Here is a 20,253-nt window from a genome sequence, read left to right as displayed (position 1 = left end):
GTTTTTTTCTACTTCCCCTTGTGAGTTTTATTTTCTGGTCATGTGTTTGACGTGATTGGTCAGGGTTTGGTTGCTGTGGCACAGAGGTAATATAATGGATGTTTGTTGTAATCTCCAGGGTGACTAAAACAGAGCTATTTTATTTATTAAAATGGTCAAATATCAACACGCTCAGAAAGGGCACAACCTTCTCTCATCTCCCTAGACACGCCAGAATATTAAATCCCTGTCTCTCTCTCTCTCGGTTAAAGCCTGGCCTCTCTGCACTGAAAGATAACCATTGTGCTACAGTGTGCATATCCTATATAAACTCTTTTAAATCTAAAAGTCTTTGCTCAGGAGAGTGTAAACGGGGTCCATCTCTCTCACAGCTTAGGCCTTTTGTCAGCGTTTTGTTTGGACCAAACTAGTGCATTTGTAAAAAAAAAAAAAAACCTTTCCAGAGAGGACATCCAGAGGCATGTCAGCTATAAATTTATATACCAAAAAGAGATTTTATTATTTTGGCTTTCATTTGGCAATTTAGTAGAAATGAAATCGCAAATATGAAATTTGAAAATTCAATTAATTATTTATCATTTTATTTATTTAACATGCAGTCAGAGAGTTACAATAATGCATCTTATTTATTTATTTATTTGTGGTTAATAATTAATATTTTTTATTAATAATTCATCATTTTATTTTGTTTTTATTTATTACGTAATCTTTGTAAAATGAGGTCTATTTAGTTTTTATTAATTTTTATTACAGTTTTAGTGTTAGTTATTTTAGTACATCAAGTTAAACTAAATGAGAAATGTTGCTTTGGCAACTAGTTAAAAATGTTTACTTTGAAAGGTCTAATGGATATTGTTTGCTGATCTCCCTGCCATGAAACCGTCCCATGTTGACTGGAAATTGAGTTAAATTCATTTAGAGATCAATTTCTGCTGAGTGTACTTTAAGACAATTTGTGGGCATTACATTATTAAACTCTAAATGGACCTGTACTGATTCATTCCAGATCTTTGATGAGCTTTAATTGTGTTTTGTAGGTTTGCCACATTGGAAAGTAATGGTTTGCTCTTCTACAATGGCCGGTTTAATGAGAAGCACGACTTCCTTGCTTTGGAGATACTGGACGGACAAATGGTTCTTAAATACTCCACAGGTAAAGAAGAGTGCATGTGTGTGCTCAGTTTTACAATGAATCCTGGACCCATCTATGGTCCAAATTTGGGATTACATAGAAATATGAAAGGGTTGTGGTGTGAATTTTGTGAGTCTGTCACTTTAATATCTACTTTTGATCTCCTTTTCCACAGGTGAGTCGTCTACTCTGGTGAGTCCGTACCTGCCTGGTGGAGTGAGTGATGGCAACTGGCACACTGTTCACATCCATTACTACAACAAGGTGAGAAAATGCTCTGAAGAAGCTGAATTTTCATTTTTGGGTGGACTATTCCTTTAAATATTAAGTATTCTTCTGTTACTATGGACTTTTTTAGTATGGAACTTAGTAGTTTCCTTATATTCAGAATGTAGTTGCGTGCTTTGTGTTTGTGTACTTATGGGGAAACATTTGTGTATGTATCCTAGCCAAAGCGAAGTGTTAGCGGTGAGGTTCAGGGTCCATCCGATGAGAAGGTCGCTGTTTTGAGTGTAGATGACTGTGATACGGCCGTTTCTCTGAGGTTTGGCACTCAGCTCGGCAACTATAGCTGTGCTGCACAGGGGAGACAGACCAGCAGCAAGAAGTGAGCGTGCGCACACTCACACATACACATTTATATGTTCACTTTGCACATGTTGGTTTTGCTCAGGAAAACTCATATAGCATCTCATTCTCTCATTCTGTATTGTTTCTCTCACAGGTCTTTGGATCTGACTGGCCCGTTGTTTTTGGGTGGAGTTCCTAACCTGCCTGAGAATTTCCCGTTTGGTACAAGAGAGTTTATTGGCTGCATGAAAGACCTGCACATTGATAACAGACCAGTGGACATGGCAGGATTCATCGCTAATAATGGCACTTTACCTGGTGTGTGTGCATTATGTGATGATAGTGACGTTCTGTATCTCTGTAATGACATCAACATAAACTACCGTTCAAAAGTTTGGGATTCCACAAAAGTATTAAGCAGCACAGCTGTTATTTACATTGATAATAATAAGAATGTTTCTTGAGCACCAAATCAGCGTATTAGAATGATTTCTGAAGAATCATGTGACACTGAAGACTGGAGTGATGATGCTGAAAATTCATCACAGAAATAAATTACATTTTAAAATATATTAAAATAGAGAATAGTTATTTTAAATTGTAATAATATTTCACAATATTACTATTTTTAATGTATTTTTGAACAAATAAATGCATCCCTGATGAGCATAAGAGACTTCTTTCAAAAACATGAAAAATCTCACCAGCCCCAAACCTTTGTACGGTAGTGTATACTTCCTTTTGTGAGCGTTTGGCCTGTTATTTGCTGCTGTCATGGTGATTGTGCTGTAACTGTCTTTTTCTGTGATTGGCTGCAGCATTTGTGATGTAATGCTCTGTCTTTATTAGGTTGCAGTGCCAAATTGCCTTTCTGTAAATCAAACCCGTGCCAGAATGGCGGCACATGTCGGGTGAGCTGGGAGACGTATTCCTGTGACTGCCCTGTTGGATTTGGAGGGAAGGACTGCAGCTTAGGTGAGACCTACATAAATGATTTCTCTGTTGATCTTTAAGTGAATCTTAAATCAGGATGGCATTATCAAACAGGAACTATTGCTAAATGTTAATGTCATGATGGCATTGCTTATGATGGTAATGTTGGAATGATTCTTCCACAGTGATGTCCCACCCCCATCGTTTCCTTGGAAGCAGTGCACTGTGGTGGGACCTGAAGAATGAAGTCACCATCACCACACCCTGGTACATGGGGCTGGTGTTCCGCACCAGATCAAAAGAGGGAGTTCTCCTGCAGGCTCAAGCTGGACAGTACACCAACTTGATTTTTCAGGTATACTCACTTATAGAAATGCATGCAGAAAGGAAAAGAAAACAATTAGAAAAGCTTTAACCCTTTCAAAGTTATGGTATGGTCTGCATCTCATTACTAATAAGAATTATTAGTTTTATTATTACTAATAAAGAGATGCATTTTTTTTTGTCAGCCCATAAAGTGACATGTTTGGCCACCAAACATATTTTAATTTTTATAATATATATATATATATATATATTTTAATTAAGTTTACAGTTAAATGTTTGTCCACCAAACACATTTTAATTTTGATATTAAATTCATTCTTTGAGTTTACATTTACATATTTAAATTTGACTTTCTTTTTAATTAAAATTTTAATCAAATCTAATATCAAAATTAACTGCAATAACCCAACTGTCGTAATTGGTATTTTAACAGAAGTGTTGTAGATTCACATTAAATAATCTAATTGGTGGAAGAAGGAAGTCCACTTTATTTTAATACAATTTCTTAATGTGTTTAGTTACTATTTTTTCATAAGCATTTCATTTTAATTTAAATAAAACAATGGAAGAAATATTAATTAAAGGCAAGCACTAAGTAAAATCAAAGGATTGAATCCTCTATGAATTATGAACCAAGCTTTTCCTGTGGTATTCTGATGCTCTCTGGCAATAAGGGAAAACCTGGCCTTGTTTGCCTTCAAATATTCCAAGAAATGTCTTAAATCATTAAGAGCCTGATGAAAGAAAAACAATATCTGTTTCAGGGTAGGAAACAAACATTTTCACTAGAAGCACAGTGTTAATTAAATAAAATTAGCTTGACTTCCCATAGCACTTTGAAGTAGACAATTCTGCGTCAAACTACAAAGGCTCCAGATACTTAGCTGATCAAATATAACTCGCATATCCTATGCAAACAATAAAGGAAATGGAGAAATCGAGTATGTGTCTGATTCCAGGTGGTTTCTGGTCAATTGGTGTTTTCTGTGGCACGGGGTTCGACTCGGCCGGTCAGGTTGAGACTGGATCAGGTTCAGGTGTGTGATGGACGCTGGCATGACCTACAGCTCGAGCTCCGTGATGTCAGGAGCGGCAGAGAGACTCGATATATTGCTACAGTACGACTGGACTTTGGACTGTATCAGGTATACACAAACACATACACCCACACATAAGTGGTCCGCTAACCTCTATTATGTCGCTGATCCCATGTTTAATCCCGAGTTGTAATCCATAATCTGGAATTCTGGAATATCAGATCAGACACAGGTCACTGGTCTTGTGATTAAACACTGCCATGTTTATGCCAACATTATACATGCCATGTCACTAAAATGGACTAATTTAATCTCACTTTATTTCCATCTCTTTCTCTGCCCCTCTTCAAATCTCTCTCTCTGCCACAGGGAACAGTCATTGTTGGGAATGAGATTAATGGTGTAAAGGTGAAGCACCTGCATGTGGGTGGAGTTTTAGGGTCAGGAGAGGTGCAAAATGGGATACGTGGCTGTATTCAGGTTCGTCATTTTTGCAGTCTGTTTTTATAACCTGATATAACCTCAACTGTGCTCATCGCACTTCTGTAACCTTCTTTAATGTATGAATTATTGGTAGTTATCAATTCCTAATGGGATCATTCGTTTCTAACAAGCTGGCAATTAGTTGAATAATTAATAAGAACTTAGAGAGAAAAGTCAGAAAATAATTTTACCAAGTAAATTCCCATTTATAGTTATTATTATAATTATTGTAATTTTATTGGAAACTAAGGATGTTAATTTTAGTAATGGATTATTTATTTAGCTAATGTCAAAGGTCAACTGTTGAACACTACTTGTGATGGACAGCAAGGTTGTATCTATTTGATCAAAAATACAGTAAAATCTCTAATATTGAGAAATATTACTTTATATATACTTTTCTATTTTATGTAATTTTCTACTTTAGTTTTCAATTTAAACTATTTTCAAAGCTGAATTTTCATTAGCCATTACTCTAGTCTTATTTTTACTCTAGTCTTATTTCTTATTATTATTATCTTTTTTTTCTGGCATCTTTGATGAATAGAAAGTTCAAAAGAACAGCATTTATTTGAAATGGAAATCTTTTGTCAAAATTATAAAGGTCTTTACTTTTGCTTTTGATCAATTCAATGCATCCTTGCTGTATAAGAGTATTGTTTTCTTGTAAAAAACTTTTGAACGGTAATGTATCTGATCTGAAGGGTTTGATGTTTCTAAATGTATTAAACATTTTTTGAGATGTCATTATTTTGGGTGTATATTTATGTCTGTGTGCTGAATGTTCTGGCATGTGTCCTCAGGGGGTGCGTCTGGGGGTGCGTCCTGATTCCCCTGCATTACCCCGCCCTTCCAAAACCATCAAAGTGGAGACTGGCTGTAATGTTGGAAACCCATGTAACACATCCCCTTGTCCTGCCCACAGCCAATGCACAGATGAATGGGATCGACACACCTGTATTTGTGAACCAGGTAAGATATGAGTTAGGATTGTTGGATGCAAAACGTACAGAATGAAAATGTTTCAAGATAGACCACTAGTGAAGATCTATGTTCCATTTTTAAAATGTAATGCAATTCTTCACTACAATTTATATAACCAGCATAAGAATTTGCAGAATTGTACTTTAAAAAAAAAAAAACTAAAACTTTGTTTATTTCCAGGTTTAAGTTTTTGAATCACATATTTTCAATGTGGTATTAGGTGCCTGCATATATAATATGTATTAATAATGCATTGAGCATATCAGTGGTTTCTATGCTAACAGTCTGATAGTTCACCCATACACAGAGTAAAAAATATACATTTTCAAGATCTGCCTGTGTTTGTATGAGCTCCCATCATGTCTAAATGAAGATACAGACTCGTTCACTTCATTATTATGCTGTTAGAGTTTCATCAGCCCAGTGATATTAATAATGCTGTGCAGAAAAAGAAATCAAAGACTCCCCTCATAAACTCTGAATTAATTTCTCAGACCCCCTCCTGGTAGAGCAAACCCACACACACACACACACACACGTATAAGAGTGCCTAAATTTAATAGCAGAAATATCTCTCTCATTCTTGCTCTGTTGTTTGTTAGATTCCCATACGCAATTTAACATTCTTAATATGTCTATGCACTGCAGTGTGCTAGTGCTAGAATATAGTCACTTTTTCTGAGGGCTTTATTGTAATCCCATAGTGACTTCCATATCATTCAAAGCAATGGAAAGCTTCACCAGAAGAGCATATGGTTGTATTACTGCATTCCATTTCTGATGAGCTTTTCTTCATTCGTCTTAATAGGGTTTGCACACACTTCTATACAGTAGTTCAAACATCTCTCTACTGAAAGAGAGAGAGAGAGAGAGAGAGAGAGAGAGGAGGTTATTGTGTCTTTTGATCAGTTGTTGTGCAGATAAAGGCTTTTCTATATAACTCTGGTGAAGATAAGATCAAGGCTGTGCTGTTTTATGTGTTGTTTTGAGTCGAGAGTGAAATACTTTCTGTGCATTCTGCTCCTATCTGTTTTATGCCTTCAAATAAATATGTATGTGAAGGTTTTTTTTCCTCAAGTTTATTTAGCTGTAGATTTCATTGGGGCATATGTAGAATTTTTATTAACATAACATTACTACATTTACTAACATTATCCCTATGGATTTGTTTGCTGCTGAGCCTTTAAGCGATGTGACACGACTAACAGCATAAGCTGAGGGTTTGCTGCATCCAATATATTTGGCACTGCGTCATCCTGCATTACACTGTTGTATGTTCACAAAACATTTCACTCTGAAGCATGTCGCTCATGGTGTCATGGTTGAATTGATGTGATCAGTCATAAAGTTGTGCAACAAAACATTTTTTGGAGTTTACTTTCAATGAATGATCTTTTGAGCACCAAAAGTGTTTTCAGGCATCTCCCTCCATCTGCCATTAATCTGCCAAACAGATGTCACTAACAAACAGTGCTGTCCCAAACTCACGTCATTGATTGAGCCAAATGATAGCAGTCACAGTGATCATATTTTTCAGTGAAATGAATGGCTTACTTACACTGTCTCTGCATTTTAAGCTGAGACAGTACTTTAACATAGAACAAATTACACACCTATTCTTTAAATATCGATGATACTTGAGGTTTGTGTTGCAACAGTTTTTTTTCTTCAACTTTTCCAACTTTTCTTTTCAAATACAGGATTCTATGGTAAAAGTTGTATGGATGCATGTCAGCTGAACCCATGTGAGAATCAAGCAAAGTGTCACAGGAAGCCCAGCTCCTCTCACGGATATATCTGTGACTGTGAGGACAGTCACTATGGACAGTACTGCCAACACAGGTACACATTCATACACACCAAAACCATGCGTAATTACATGAGCACAAATACACACTAACACACACGTCACTACTTGAATTCACTTCATGCACTGAGAAAATAACTATTTTCTTAAACATTGTTTTTGCCCTGTTGCCCAGTAACAATTTCTAAACATACTTAAAACAAGGCAAAATTAGTTACGATTTCTTTTCCTTTAATTTGGTTTTATTTTAATTAAAAATGTTTCCCCCTTGTTTGAAGCAGAAATTTAACCAAATTTAGCGCGATTTATACTTAAAAAATGCCAATGGGTTAATGGAAATACATTTACATCAAGGTATATTTTCTGAAAACAAATCTTTTTATCTTAACAGTTTTGCTTTTTCAAGAAAATCTAACTTTGTTATAAGGCTGACTTTGATGAGAAACAAGAGAATAATACTGAAAAGGATTTCTGCCATGTTCCTCCTCTGTCCTTGAGCCCAGTTACTCTTATTCTGATCTGTAATCTCTAATAAGTTGACAAGCAAATGTACCAGTAAGATAATCAGTGAGAGATGGACAAAGACTATAGATGCATTGAGATTTACAGCCGAATTTGTGTGCATGTGTGAGAGTTTTTTTTTTTTTTTTTTCCCACTAATCCAGTGTTCAAGCTTATCCAAAAGGCTGGATGTGTATGGCGGGTAGGTTTGTGTTCATGTTAATGATGCATTTGTTCTGCTTAGCCGCATGTATGCGTGTGTGCTTAAGGTTTGATGCCTTTGAACGGATGAACGGATGACTTAAGTTTGCCGACAGACTGTGACTCATGTGACCCTAAATCAACCCCTACCTCAAACACACACACGCTCAGCCAAATCCTTCACAACAGCGGCAATCTCATCTACTCTCTTTTATCTGTCGGCTCCATCTCTCTCTATCTCGGTGTCACGCTGGCTCGCTCTCTGTGTCTGATCTGCCCTAGATACATAGGTATTTGATCAAATCTAACTGCGTCTGTTTGTAGGATCGAGCAGCAATGTCCTCGTGGTTGGTGGGGCAGCCCGACATGTGGACCCTGCCACTGTGAAGCAAGTAAAGGCTTTGACACAGACTGCAATAAGACCACTGGACACTGCCACTGCAAGGTATACACAAATAAATAGTAAATAATAATACAATAAATATGATCACAGATTGACATAATAAGATGGACATGTACGCTACGGTTAAAAAATTTGGGGTTGGTAAGACTTTTTAATGCATTTGTTTGATCAAAAATACAGTAAAACCATTTAAAATAACTGTTTTATGTTTTAAGATTGCTTAGTTATGGACACTTAATATTCTGTAATATTATTGATTTGCCTGTACGGAGACTATTGGAATGATAACTGAACAAACCTGAAGACAACACTGTTTTCTACAGAGCTGTTTTATAACGAAATTGAACTCGTTTCATATTTGATGATCTTTACACAGTTACTTAATCATTACTTTCCTGTTTATCCCTGTAAAGCTGCTTTGAAACAATCTCTGTTGTATAAAGCGCTATTTAAATTAGGTGACTTTATATATTTTTAAATGTAATGTGATGGTAAATCTGGATTTTCAGCAGCCATTACTCCAGTCTTCAGTGTCGCATGATCTTTCACAAATCGTGAAATCATGTGGAAAACAGTTGTGCTGCTTCATACTTTTGTGGAAACAGTGATACCTTTTTTTCAGGAAGTTTTAAAGAACAGCATTTTTTTGAAATAGAAATTCTTTGTAACATTATAAATGTCTTTACTGTTTCTTTTGATCCATTTTCCTTATTGATAAAATTATTAATTATAGATAATAATAGAAATCTTACTAACCCTAAAATTTGAACAGTGTTATTCTTAAATAGTCTTGTACCTGTGTGTGAAGACACAGCAGCACACACACCAGTCATGGAATCATCTCTCTAAGACTTTTAATCCAGATTTTTGACCCTAATAATGTAAGAAAAGATGTCTACTATCTTAAATTCCTAAACCTTCTTAGGGATGCACAAGACTACTCTATACACACTCTATAAGAACACGCCATACTTTCTCAGGATCAGCTGTCACTGATGTGAAAGCTTCAACAACCAGCAGCTTCATAAACATGCTGAGTGTTATTCTCCTCAGAGAGCACTTCATGTCCCTGTTCTTCTCAGAGTTTCAGGGGAGTGAAAGCAGACTTTCTCAGGATCAGCCTGTTCAGTGTGTATTTTTGCAGTTAGAGCTTTTAAACACACACAGTTTACATTTAATAGACACGTTCCTTTTTTTGGTGCAATTTGCATTACCAAATAAACGTAAATTCACAAACACTCCTTTTGCCATTATGTACAGATAATACCTTCCAGTTCTGTTCTTTAAATAGGACTATAGTAAAAAACAAACATGTATTTTAAATATGAACAGTACTTTTGAGTTGGTACTATTTTTATGAGTAAATGCCTACTACATACAGAATTGCTGGTCAGGGAAGTGTTAATTGGTTTGTGTGTGTGTTTAAGTGTAATTAAGGGATTAGAGATGTGCGTTTCTTCACTCTGGGGTGCTATATTAAAGCATTACTCACCCTTACGCTGTACTGCATCTCGTTTTTCATTATCCGTGTATTACACTCCAATCCCAAAGGAAAACATGAACATGCACAATCTTATAAGGCTTTTGAAATATATAGTTAAACCTTTTTTTATTATTATTCTAGCTATTATGTTTAAAACATGCATGTCGATATTTTTTATTATGTTATAATTACTATGGTTTGTGATTTCAATTTTTATTTTATTTTTTTATCAGTTCATATTGTGTAAATGCATGTGTTCATATGGATGTTTTTGTGTGTATCAGGAGTTTCATTACCGACAGTGGGGCAGTGACGTCTGCCTGCCATGTGACTGCTACCCAGTGGGCTCCTTTTCTAGGTCGTGTGATCCTGAGAGCGGCCAGTGCCAGTGCCGACCCGGCGTGATTGGCCAACAGTGCAACATGTGTGACAATCCGTTTGCTGAGGTCACACAGACAGGCTGTGAAGGTACATACCCATCCATCCAACCAACCAACCAACCTCCTTGAAACAAATATTTGTTAATCATTTCCTCACCCGCTTTTCTCAGTGATCTATGATGGTTGTCCTAAGACCATAACATCAGCAATCTGGTGGCCCAGAACAAAGTTCAACCTGCCTGCTGCTGTCCCTTGTCCCAAAGGATCAGTTGGTGAGCTTGTAGATTCATATCTGTGTCATATATCTGTGACATATATCATTGAAGTCCATCTAATCCATCAGTCCATCTCTTTTTTTGAAGGAACTGCAATTCGGCACTGTGATGGAGAGAGAGGATGGCTGGACCCTGATCTGTACAACTGCACCTCTCCTCCTTTTGTGGAGCTAAACACAGCCGTGAGAAGCTATGATTTCACATTTATTTTCCATTTACTATAATAAGGGCTGTTTCACACCGTATTTTCTTCCAGAAAATAAAGTTTTTTTTAAAAGTTATAATATTGAAAAATATGTAGGAATGTGTGAATATTAAAATTCGATATAACTGCCGATTATTATTTTCATCTTGGGGCTCATAACTAATAAATGGTTGATATTAAAGTTCTACACTATTTTTCATTTTAAAATGAATTTAGGCAGCATGAAATTATAATGTGCTGTATGAAAAATGCACACTCATTTTGATTTGATTTTCTAAAGATTGCTTTTAACAATCTTAATAAATTCTTAGTTTTTTTTAAAGATTTATTTTAATTGAGTGTGACTTTTGATTAAGGCAAAGCTAATTTAAATATAAAAATGAGCATGCACTATTATTAATGTCCAATATCGACCGATAGATAAAAAAATATCTAACTGATTTGGTACCAATATTTTATGCATCCCTAATATATATTTGAATGGAGTTATAAATCTGTTTATTAGGATTTGGTCTTTGAGAATAAATACAAACACATGTAATACATATATTTATATAACATTTACAAATCATTAATCTACATGAACTGAATCAAAACTCAAAAGTGTTGCTGAAACGTTTGAATCGTCATAAATGAATTGAATACCCATAGCTCATGCGTGAAACAGAGCTAAGGTCCATTACTTTCTCACAGTGATGCATACAGTATTGGAGCTGCTTGTCTACATTATTTTACCATTTTTTCAATGTGTGTGTGTGTGTAGCTGGAGGCCTTAGAGAGAAATGAGACAGAACTCAGCACCATCATTGAGAAGAAACTGGCCCATCAGCTTCGTGATGTCACAGAGGCAACAACCCGTCTCTATGGCAATGACCTTCAGATAGCCGAGCGGCTGTTGTCTCGCCTCTTGACCTTTGAGAGCCTCCAGTCAGGCTTTGGGTTGACGGCCACTCAGGATGCACATTTCAATGAGGTGTGCATTACCTTAGGGAACCGATTTGAGATTCAAATTTTGAGATAAATAAGACTAGTTGATTAATGTCTCGTTCTGTTCTGTCTCTCACACTGTGTCTCTATCTGCAGAATGTGTTACGAGGCTGTAGTGTTTTGTTGGGTCCGGCCAGCGCTGCGTTGTGGAGAGGTCAAAGTTCAGGTCAGAGCGGAGCGGCGGGATTGGCCGATCTGTTGGAGCAGTACTCCCGCATACTAGCCCAGAACATGAAACAGACCTACCTCAATCCTGTCGCACTCGTCGCCTCAAACATCGGTCAGCATCAATGCACAACAAACACATATACTTACATTAAATAGTTTGGGGTTAATTTTTCTTTTGAAAGAAATTAACACTTTTATTCAGCAAGGACACTTTAAATTAATCAAAAGTGACAGTAAAGACATTTATAATGTTATAAAAGATTTCTATTTCAAATAAATGCTGTTTTTTAACAATAAGTGTAATTTTGGTAATAATAGTAAGTAGTACTTGAGCACCAAATCAGCATGTTAGTATTATTTCTGGTTTTGAGGGAGTGAAAAGAGCCGGGTCAGTTTAAAATTCTCATTTGACCTGTCTGAAAATTGGTTTCTGATCAAATGGTTTTTTTCTTGAAATACACAAAACGTTTTTCACTGCATTTACAATATTTAAAGCATTTCTGTTGATTATTATTATTTTTTTATTGGTGAGGGAACCTTTCAATTTTGAAAGTTTCAAGACCAACAAAGGAGATAGATATATAACATTGGGAAAATCGAAAAGATTTTAGTAATGATAGAGCAGACTACATGTATAAAAACAGATATTAAATATCAATCCCCATTTTTAATATATACTGTTAAAATTATATTGTTAATACATTTCATTTATTCATTAAATGATTTCTTGATTGTTTTACGGAGATGGACATAATACTTTAAATGGTGTGTGGAAAGCACTTCAAATCTGGAGGGGCTTAGTCAGCTGATGGTGAGAAAAAGTAAATATTGGAAATATTCTGTCATGTGCAGTGTGAGCTAAAGCTGAGAAAGATCAATGTGAGACTAACACCTGCACTGTGCACCTACGGTATGATCTGCAGAAACTGCAACTGCAGCACTACAGAGAGCAGATCTATTAAAAGGATCCTGTAGTTCACACAGTGTGTGTTTTTGTGTTGCAGTCATGACTCTGGATCGTGTTGACAACCACACACACGTGCGGCGGCGGTTTCCACGGTATCACAGTACTCTGTTCCGAGGTCAAGTGCTTTGGGATGCTCACACACATGTTGTGCTGCCCCCTACTGCACTAGTGCCACAACGCAACATCTGTAAGTCACATTCACACTCTCTAGTCTTTAAGTTCACTTAAAAGGCTTAAAACTATTGAGCAATACTTTGTGTTTAGTTTCAGCTCCATCTCCTGCTGGCCCTGTAAACCTGTTGGCCAATCAGACGCTAGAAGCGACGGCAGCACGACGTTCTTTGTCACTACAAGAGGCGCCTGTCTCCATTGTCATCCTCCTCATCTATCGAAGCCTGGGGGCCGCACTTCCTCCTAAATACCACACGGACCGTCGCGGCGTCAGGTTAGAAAGGGTCTAAATTAAAGATCACTTCAGAGTCCGATAATGTGTATATATGTGGGTGTGATCATCTTTCTAACCGTGTATGTGCATCTCTGCAGGTTACCCAGACATCCTGTGTTGAACTCGCCTGTAGTGAGTGTGTCTGTGTATAATAACCAGACCTTCGTGGACGGTTTTCTGGACACACCGGTCTTGCTGGAGTTTCGTCTTCTGGAGACCAGCAACCGCAGCAAACCGCTGTGTGTGCAGTGGAATCACAGCAGCTCGTGAGTCTGGGTTTGCTGTCCTTATTTACTCAATTTTATGTCTCAAGAACAAATAAAAACACTATTTGGGACAAAATCGGCTGACCAAATCATTAAATTGCATTATACATGCATTAAAATACCGGTCAAAAGTTTGGATTAATTATGATTTTTTTTAATTAGAGGGTTAGTTCACCCCAAAATTTTTTATTATCTCATAATTTACTCACCCTCAAGCCATCCTAGGTGTATATGACTTTCTTCTTTCAACGAAACACAGAGTTTTATTAAAAAATACCCTAGCTCTTCCAAGCTTTATAAGGGGAGTGAATGGTAACGATTTTGAAGCCCAAAAAAGCCCATCCATCATAAAAGTAATCCATACGGCTCCAGGGGGTTATTAAAGGCCTTCTGAAGCGAAGCGATTAGTTAATGTAAGAAAAAATAGAATAAATGATAAAATAGAATAGAATATAAAAAAACGTACGCATGACATTTCGCTTTAAAAATTCTCTTTTTAGACTTCTAATTAGTGACCGGTGTTTTGTTTTGCCCTATCCTCTGCGCTTCCGCGTCTTCAATACGTCATGCGTCGGGTCAGAGGTCATTCTTTGGCTGGAACTCGACTCGCGTACGGCCGTTACCGGAAGCCAGTGATTCTAGTTTATAAAGTTATAATTATGGATATTTTTCTTACAAAAATGCACTGCTTAGCTTCAGAAGGCCTTTTTTATCCTCTTAAAATCTCAGTTACTATTCACTCCCATTATAAAGCTTGGAGGAGCCAGGATATTTTTTAATATAACTGAGTAAATTATGAGGTAATTTTAATTATGGGGTGAACTAACCCTTTAATATGCTAATCTGGTGATCAAATTGGTGATCAATTATTAATAAAAAAATATATATATTTAAATTTGAAAAAAACTTTTGTGGAAACCCTGATACATTTCTTTCAGGATTCTTTGATGAATAGAAAGAATCAAAAGAACAGCATTAAATTAAATCTTTGTACATTATAAATGTCTTTACTGTCACTATTGCTCAATTTAATAGATTCTTGCTGAATAAAAGTATTAATTTCTTCTTTTTTTTCTATCTTATCCCAAACTTTTGAATGGTAATGCAAGGTTTTCACAAAAATATTAAGCAGCAAAACACATTTTAAATGTTGAAAATAATAAGAAATGTTTCTTGAGCAGCAAATCAGCATATTAGAATGAAGGATCATGTGTATATTGCGTTTTTGTATATTGTTATTGTAAGGAATAAACGGTAAATACTCTGAACGTGTGTTTTCAGTGTATTAGCAGGAGGCTGCTGGACTGTGAGAGACTGTAGTGTGGTCTATAGGAACATGTCACATGTTCGCTGTCAGTGCCACAGACTGGGAACCTTTGGAGTCCTTATGGACAGCTCACAGAGAGAGGTACAGTACACACACACACACACACAGAAAAATCAAGGCCACATAACTACTAAACAGCTCTTCTTCACAAAAAGATTCACATTTTCCATGTTTTTCAAGAATACAATACTACATAGCAACAGGATGTTCCATAGTGACAATCTCCTTCAATCACAATCACTGCTAATATATATTTTCTTTCTCTCTCTCTCTCTTTGTTAAGCAGCAGTTAGAGGGTGACCTGGAGACCCTCGCCATAGTAACGTACTCCTCGCTCTCAGTTTCCATGGCGGCGTTGTTGCTAACAGTGGTGGTTTTATCGTGCCTGAGGGGACTGAAATCAAACACACGCAGCATTCATTCCAACATGGCTGCCGCTACTCTACTTTCCCACCTCACATACCTGCTGGGCATCAACCAGACGGAACAACAGGTCAGAGAAGAGAGATGTCTGTGTGTGTCTGCATCTAAATGTGGGTTGGTGAGACAGACAAAGAAACTTTGGGTGGGCTCGAACACAAAAACAATATAACCGTCAAAAAACACAGTCTGTGTAGTCTCCTTTGTGCTGAATGTACTTTGTTATTTGTAGATTGAAACAATCAATCAATTATATATAAATAAACTGGTCAAAAGAGACAGTAAAGAATTTGATGTTACAAATCTTTTTTATATAGTAAATAAATTATGTTCTTTTGAAATTTCTATTCAACAAAGATTCCTAGAAAAACATATCATGGTTTCCACAAAAATGTTAAGCAGCACAACTGTGATAATATGATCAACATTGATAATAATAATACATAATTTTATATATACTGCATATACATACATATACATGTATATAAAAAATATATATATATATATATATTGTGTATATATATATATATATATATATATATATATATATATATATATATATTGTGTGTATATATATATATATATTAGGGCTGTACTCAACCAAAGAAAATCTTGGTCGACTGAAGTCCTGAAATTTTCGACTAAAAATCGACTAAAATCGACTAAAAATGACGTTAGGAAAAAAAAAACGCTAAATTAATTAGATGCGCACTGTGCGCAGTACTTGGTAGCCTTGTTGTCCGCCTAAATGAATTATAAATAAACATAAACAACTAGTAGGCTATTTGCAGTATATTAAATCGTTTTTGACCTAATTATTTTGCACTGAAATGAGTCTGACACTTGAGTCTGTCAGCGCTGCATCACGTGCACCTGCGCAATATCATAGCTTATGATTTCCGAAAATAGTACTATGTTGTCAACTAGTGATATCATCACAAGAACTGTTGAGGAATATGCAACATAATTTAGACAATTATTTTTGTCATATGTTATAATAATAAGTTATAACTGTCAGACACTATCGTTTCACCGTGCATGTCCTCGCACCGAGCGAGGCTGAACATGAGCTCAGCTTCGCAGCTGAGACACGAATAGACTATTAACTAAAGCTTTTACTCTTAATAAACACAAAAGGCACGTCCACTTTAATAAAAAAATAATATTTATTAAACAAACCAGATCAAGAGCAGAAACGAAATAAAGTGCATAACTGAAAAATAAAGCATCCTAGGCTCAAAACTAACACAACCAACAGCATAGCGCAATTGCGCATTAGGCTCCAAATAAAAAATAAAAAAGTTAGGTTATCACACTAAAACATTGAAATATGCAAATTCTGATATGTTCATATAGCCTACTCAAAACAGACAGGGCAAGCTAACGCAGACAAGTGAGCTTACCACTTTTAGATGATATGTCATGTTTGTCGTCGAGCTGTGGAAAACTGTTGCTTGCAAACTTTGCATTCGACCTTTTTCCTGTTATCAATTTTAACAAAATGCTGCCACACTGTCGATTTCTTTGTTGTTGACATATTAGAAGAGGACTGACTATTAAACGCTCTCACAATTAAATAAATAATATTCAGCATCAAACCTTCTATGCTCGACGCTCTCTCTTGGGTTGGGCTAATCCAAAAAAGGTGAAAACAATTGGGGGGTGTTTTGAAGACAAACTGTTACAGTGAAACAAGGGTACTCTGAAAACACCCCCATTAGCAGTTAGTGCTTTCCACCTGATGAAATGAGCGCGCCTCAGCGCGGCAAAACTGATGAAATAAACGCGGCAGAAAATCGACCAATCAGAATTTTGGTCGAACCAGAACGTATCGACCAATTAATCGACTAATCGACTAGGACAGTACAGCCCTAATATATATATATATATATATACAGTGCAATGCATAAGTGAATACACCCATGCTAAAGTTGACTAAAAAGAGGAATAAAAAATCATATTTTGGAAATTGAACTTAATGCCTTAATTTAAAAAATTAGGAAAAATCCAACATTTAAGGACACCAATTTTCTTTGTGAATGAATAATGTATCGTAAATAAATAAATGTTCTTCCTTAAAATACATGGTGCATAAGTGAGTACACCCCTATGTTAAACTCCCATAGAGGCAGGCAGATTTTTATTTTTAAGTATTTAAAAAAAAAAAAAATTAGGATACTATGCATCCTGATAAAGTTCCCTTGGCCTTTGGAATTAAAATAGCCCCACATCATCACATAGCCTTCACCATACCTAGAGATTGGCATGGGGTACTTTCCATAAGATCATCTCTCAATGCAAATCAAACTAGCTTATAGGCTAACTGAAATAAAATCATGCCAATCTCTAGGTATGGTGAAGGCTATGTGATGATGTGGGGCTATTTTAATTCCAAAGGCCAAGGGAACTTTATCAGGATGCATAGTATCCTAAAAAAAAATTAAAAAAAATACTTACAAATAAAAATCTGCCTGCCTCTATGGGAATTTAACATAGGGGTGTACTCACTTATGCACCATGTATTTTAAGGAAGAACATTTATTTATTTACGATACATTATTCATTCACAAAGAAAATTGGTGTCCTTAAAGGTTGGATTTTTCCAAATTTTTTTAATTAAGGCATTAAGTTCAATTTCCAAAATATGATTTTTTATTCCTCTTTTTAGTCAACTTTAGCATGGGTGTATTCACTTATGCATTGCACTGTATATATATATATATATATATATATATATATATATATATATATATATATATATATATATATATATATATATATATGTTTGTATGTATGTATGTATATTTGTACATGTATGTATGTATGTTTGTATATATATATATATATATATATATATATTTATAATGGATATCAGCATAATAATGTTCATTCAAACTATTTTAATCAAAAATCACAAATTTGATATAAATATTATACTGTGTGTATATATATATATATATATATATATATAATTTTCTTTCTTTTTTTTCATAATTTTTCTTTGTTTTAAAATACCAAGGTCCTAAGACTTGAAGTATTTTGGAGCCCACTTACATTTTACATTTTACAGCTTTTATAAAGCCAAGTGTAACAGCAGGTATTAAAATCATGAATAGTTCAGTATCAAGATGGTTGTCAGGATAAAGCACTAGGCAGCTTGAATATGATTTGTCATTCAGAATCCGACATTACAGCCATTCGCGCAGTATGGTTCAAAAACCACTTACACCACACAGTGAGTTGGGAAACTGATGTTTTTAAACACTTTTTCTGACACAGACACTCTTTCCGTGTCTCTCGTCCTCAGACAGACACTCACACATTCTATCTCTTTCTAAAGCTGTTTAACACCATTTTTTTAACAGTCATTATTCTCTAGAGTGCAAACCACTCACACTAAAAGCCTGTTACTGCTGAGTTCATTAATTTCAACTGCTGGGCTGGGATGTGGTTGTGTATCTGTGATAGAGTATGTGTTCATTCATTATTCATCTTCTCTCTCAGGCTATGACTTTGCTTGCGTGTATTGATTTTAGACCTCATATTCTCTCTTTTTTTGGACATGTACAGCAGAGAGTATTCAGTAAATGATGGGAATGGGATCAGGAACTGTTTTGAGCTGGATGTGAACTCACAAAACCTGACTGAGCACCTTAGCTCAATAAGTGAGAACACATGCACCAACCACTAGGTCTCCATTATCTGACATACCCTTATCAGGTGTGTTATGTGAGGGAGACATCCAAAATGTGGGCATGTTTGAAAACCCCTGCTGCACTAGTCAACTCAATGATTATTTTCTCTGTGCTGTACTCTGACTATGAATTGAATTATCATCAGTATGTACAACTCCATGTTTTCAGAATAGCCCACTTTTATCAGACCAAGGACCCCTTCATTCATTAGAGTGCAGAAATAGAGTTGCAGTGGCGAGATCATTAAATTTTTGCGCTCGACAGACAACTTTGATTTGCTACAATGCTCAGCGCTGCAACATTTTATGCAATGGGAGTAAATCTAAATATAATGCTGTAATCAACACTTTTCACAACAAGTTAATCTCGACGGCTGTAATTGTAAATACATCATGATGTTTTTCAAGAGAGTTCCTCATGTAATACTTCATATGTAAAGATATTACCCAATCACAGTATGTTTTCATTAAAGCCTTAAAGGAGATATGCCCATTTAAATGTCAGCATGAAACAGAGGTTGCGATAGCCTTTTCTTCCCTATTCTGACGTATATCTGATTGAAATGGCTTCTTGAAGAAGAAAAAATGTTGGGCGGGACCACTGATCTATATAAATTACATTTATATAGATCAGTCGGCGGGACTTGGTTTTGTCCTTGAGGAATAGATTATATGGTTGGATCATTCTGGTTTTCTATTGGTTAATCTCATGTGAGTGACAGGTTGTCCCGCCCTCGCATCAGTAAACACTTCATCAGAGAAGAGAAGAGATGTTGCTGCAAGAGGGAGGGGAAGTCAGTTTGATTAAAGAGTATGAGGGCACATGAATAAATAAAACAAAAAAGATTTGTATTCATAAAAAAAACAGCAAACAATATTCCATTAAAAAAAAAGATTTGTCAGTTTTGATTTCATGGTGACTTTAAATCAGAGGGCTAAAATCAGTGTAGAAAATGTAATGCATATTGTAATTTTTGAAGCCCTTTATCAAGTATATATTCATCCAATATGCTGTTTTATATTCTCTTTTTACTAACTAGTTTATTGTCTCTGCTTGGTGCAGTTCCTGTGCACAGTGGTTGCAATTCTGCTCCATTACTTCTTCATGTCAACGTTTGCGTGGCTGTTTGTGGAAGCTCTGCATATTTACCGCATGCAGACAGAAGTGAGAAACATCAATTATGGAGCCATGAGATTCTACTATGCTATTGGCTGGGGAGTCCCTGCTATCATTACAGGTATGAACAGACACATACAC

At 35.8% G+C, this 20,253-nt stretch overlaps 1 protein-coding gene across 3 annotated transcripts in view; it reads left to right on the top strand.

Moving 5' to 3' along the window:
• celsr3 (cadherin, EGF LAG seven-pass G-type receptor 3) overlaps positions 1 to 20,253 on the top strand; it is a 49,920-nt gene that overhangs the window by 21,658 nt on the left and 8,009 nt on the right. For all 3 annotated transcript variants that reach the window (XM_084087460.1, XM_084087461.1, XM_084087459.1), the window contains exons 5-26: positions 1,038 to 1,153; positions 1,308 to 1,396; positions 1,582 to 1,739; positions 1,857 to 2,020; positions 2,552 to 2,677; positions 2,821 to 2,990; positions 3,922 to 4,107; positions 4,369 to 4,479; positions 5,286 to 5,454; positions 7,167 to 7,308; positions 8,300 to 8,420; positions 10,146 to 10,329; positions 10,412 to 10,513; positions 10,604 to 10,698; positions 11,485 to 11,694; positions 11,805 to 11,988; positions 12,881 to 13,030; positions 13,108 to 13,288; positions 13,387 to 13,554; positions 14,836 to 14,962; positions 15,168 to 15,374; positions 20,059 to 20,233. In XM_084087460.1, the coding sequence (XP_083943586.1) occupies positions 1,038 to 1,153; positions 1,308 to 1,396; positions 1,582 to 1,739; positions 1,857 to 2,020; positions 2,552 to 2,677; positions 2,821 to 2,990; positions 3,922 to 4,107; positions 4,369 to 4,479; positions 5,286 to 5,454; positions 7,167 to 7,308; positions 8,300 to 8,420; positions 10,146 to 10,329; positions 10,412 to 10,513; positions 10,604 to 10,698; positions 11,485 to 11,694; positions 11,805 to 11,988; positions 12,881 to 13,030; positions 13,108 to 13,288; positions 13,387 to 13,554; positions 14,836 to 14,962; positions 15,168 to 15,374; positions 20,059 to 20,233 (3,335 nt within the window). The remainder of the gene's footprint in view (positions 1 to 1,037; positions 1,154 to 1,307; positions 1,397 to 1,581; positions 1,740 to 1,856; positions 2,021 to 2,551; positions 2,678 to 2,820; positions 2,991 to 3,921; positions 4,108 to 4,368; positions 4,480 to 5,285; positions 5,455 to 7,166; positions 7,309 to 8,299; positions 8,421 to 10,145; positions 10,330 to 10,411; positions 10,514 to 10,603; positions 10,699 to 11,484; positions 11,695 to 11,804; positions 11,989 to 12,880; positions 13,031 to 13,107; positions 13,289 to 13,386; positions 13,555 to 14,835; positions 14,963 to 15,167; positions 15,375 to 20,058; positions 20,234 to 20,253) is intronic.

This window comes from Abramis brama (genome assembly GCF_963993115.1).
Source record: "Abramis brama genome assembly, chromosome: 16".
Lineage (NCBI taxonomy): Eukaryota > Metazoa > Chordata > Actinopteri > Cypriniformes > Leuciscidae > Abramis > Abramis brama.
The sequence above is the reverse complement of the archived record's forward strand: the minus strand, read 5'-3'. Positions and strand labels throughout refer to the sequence as shown.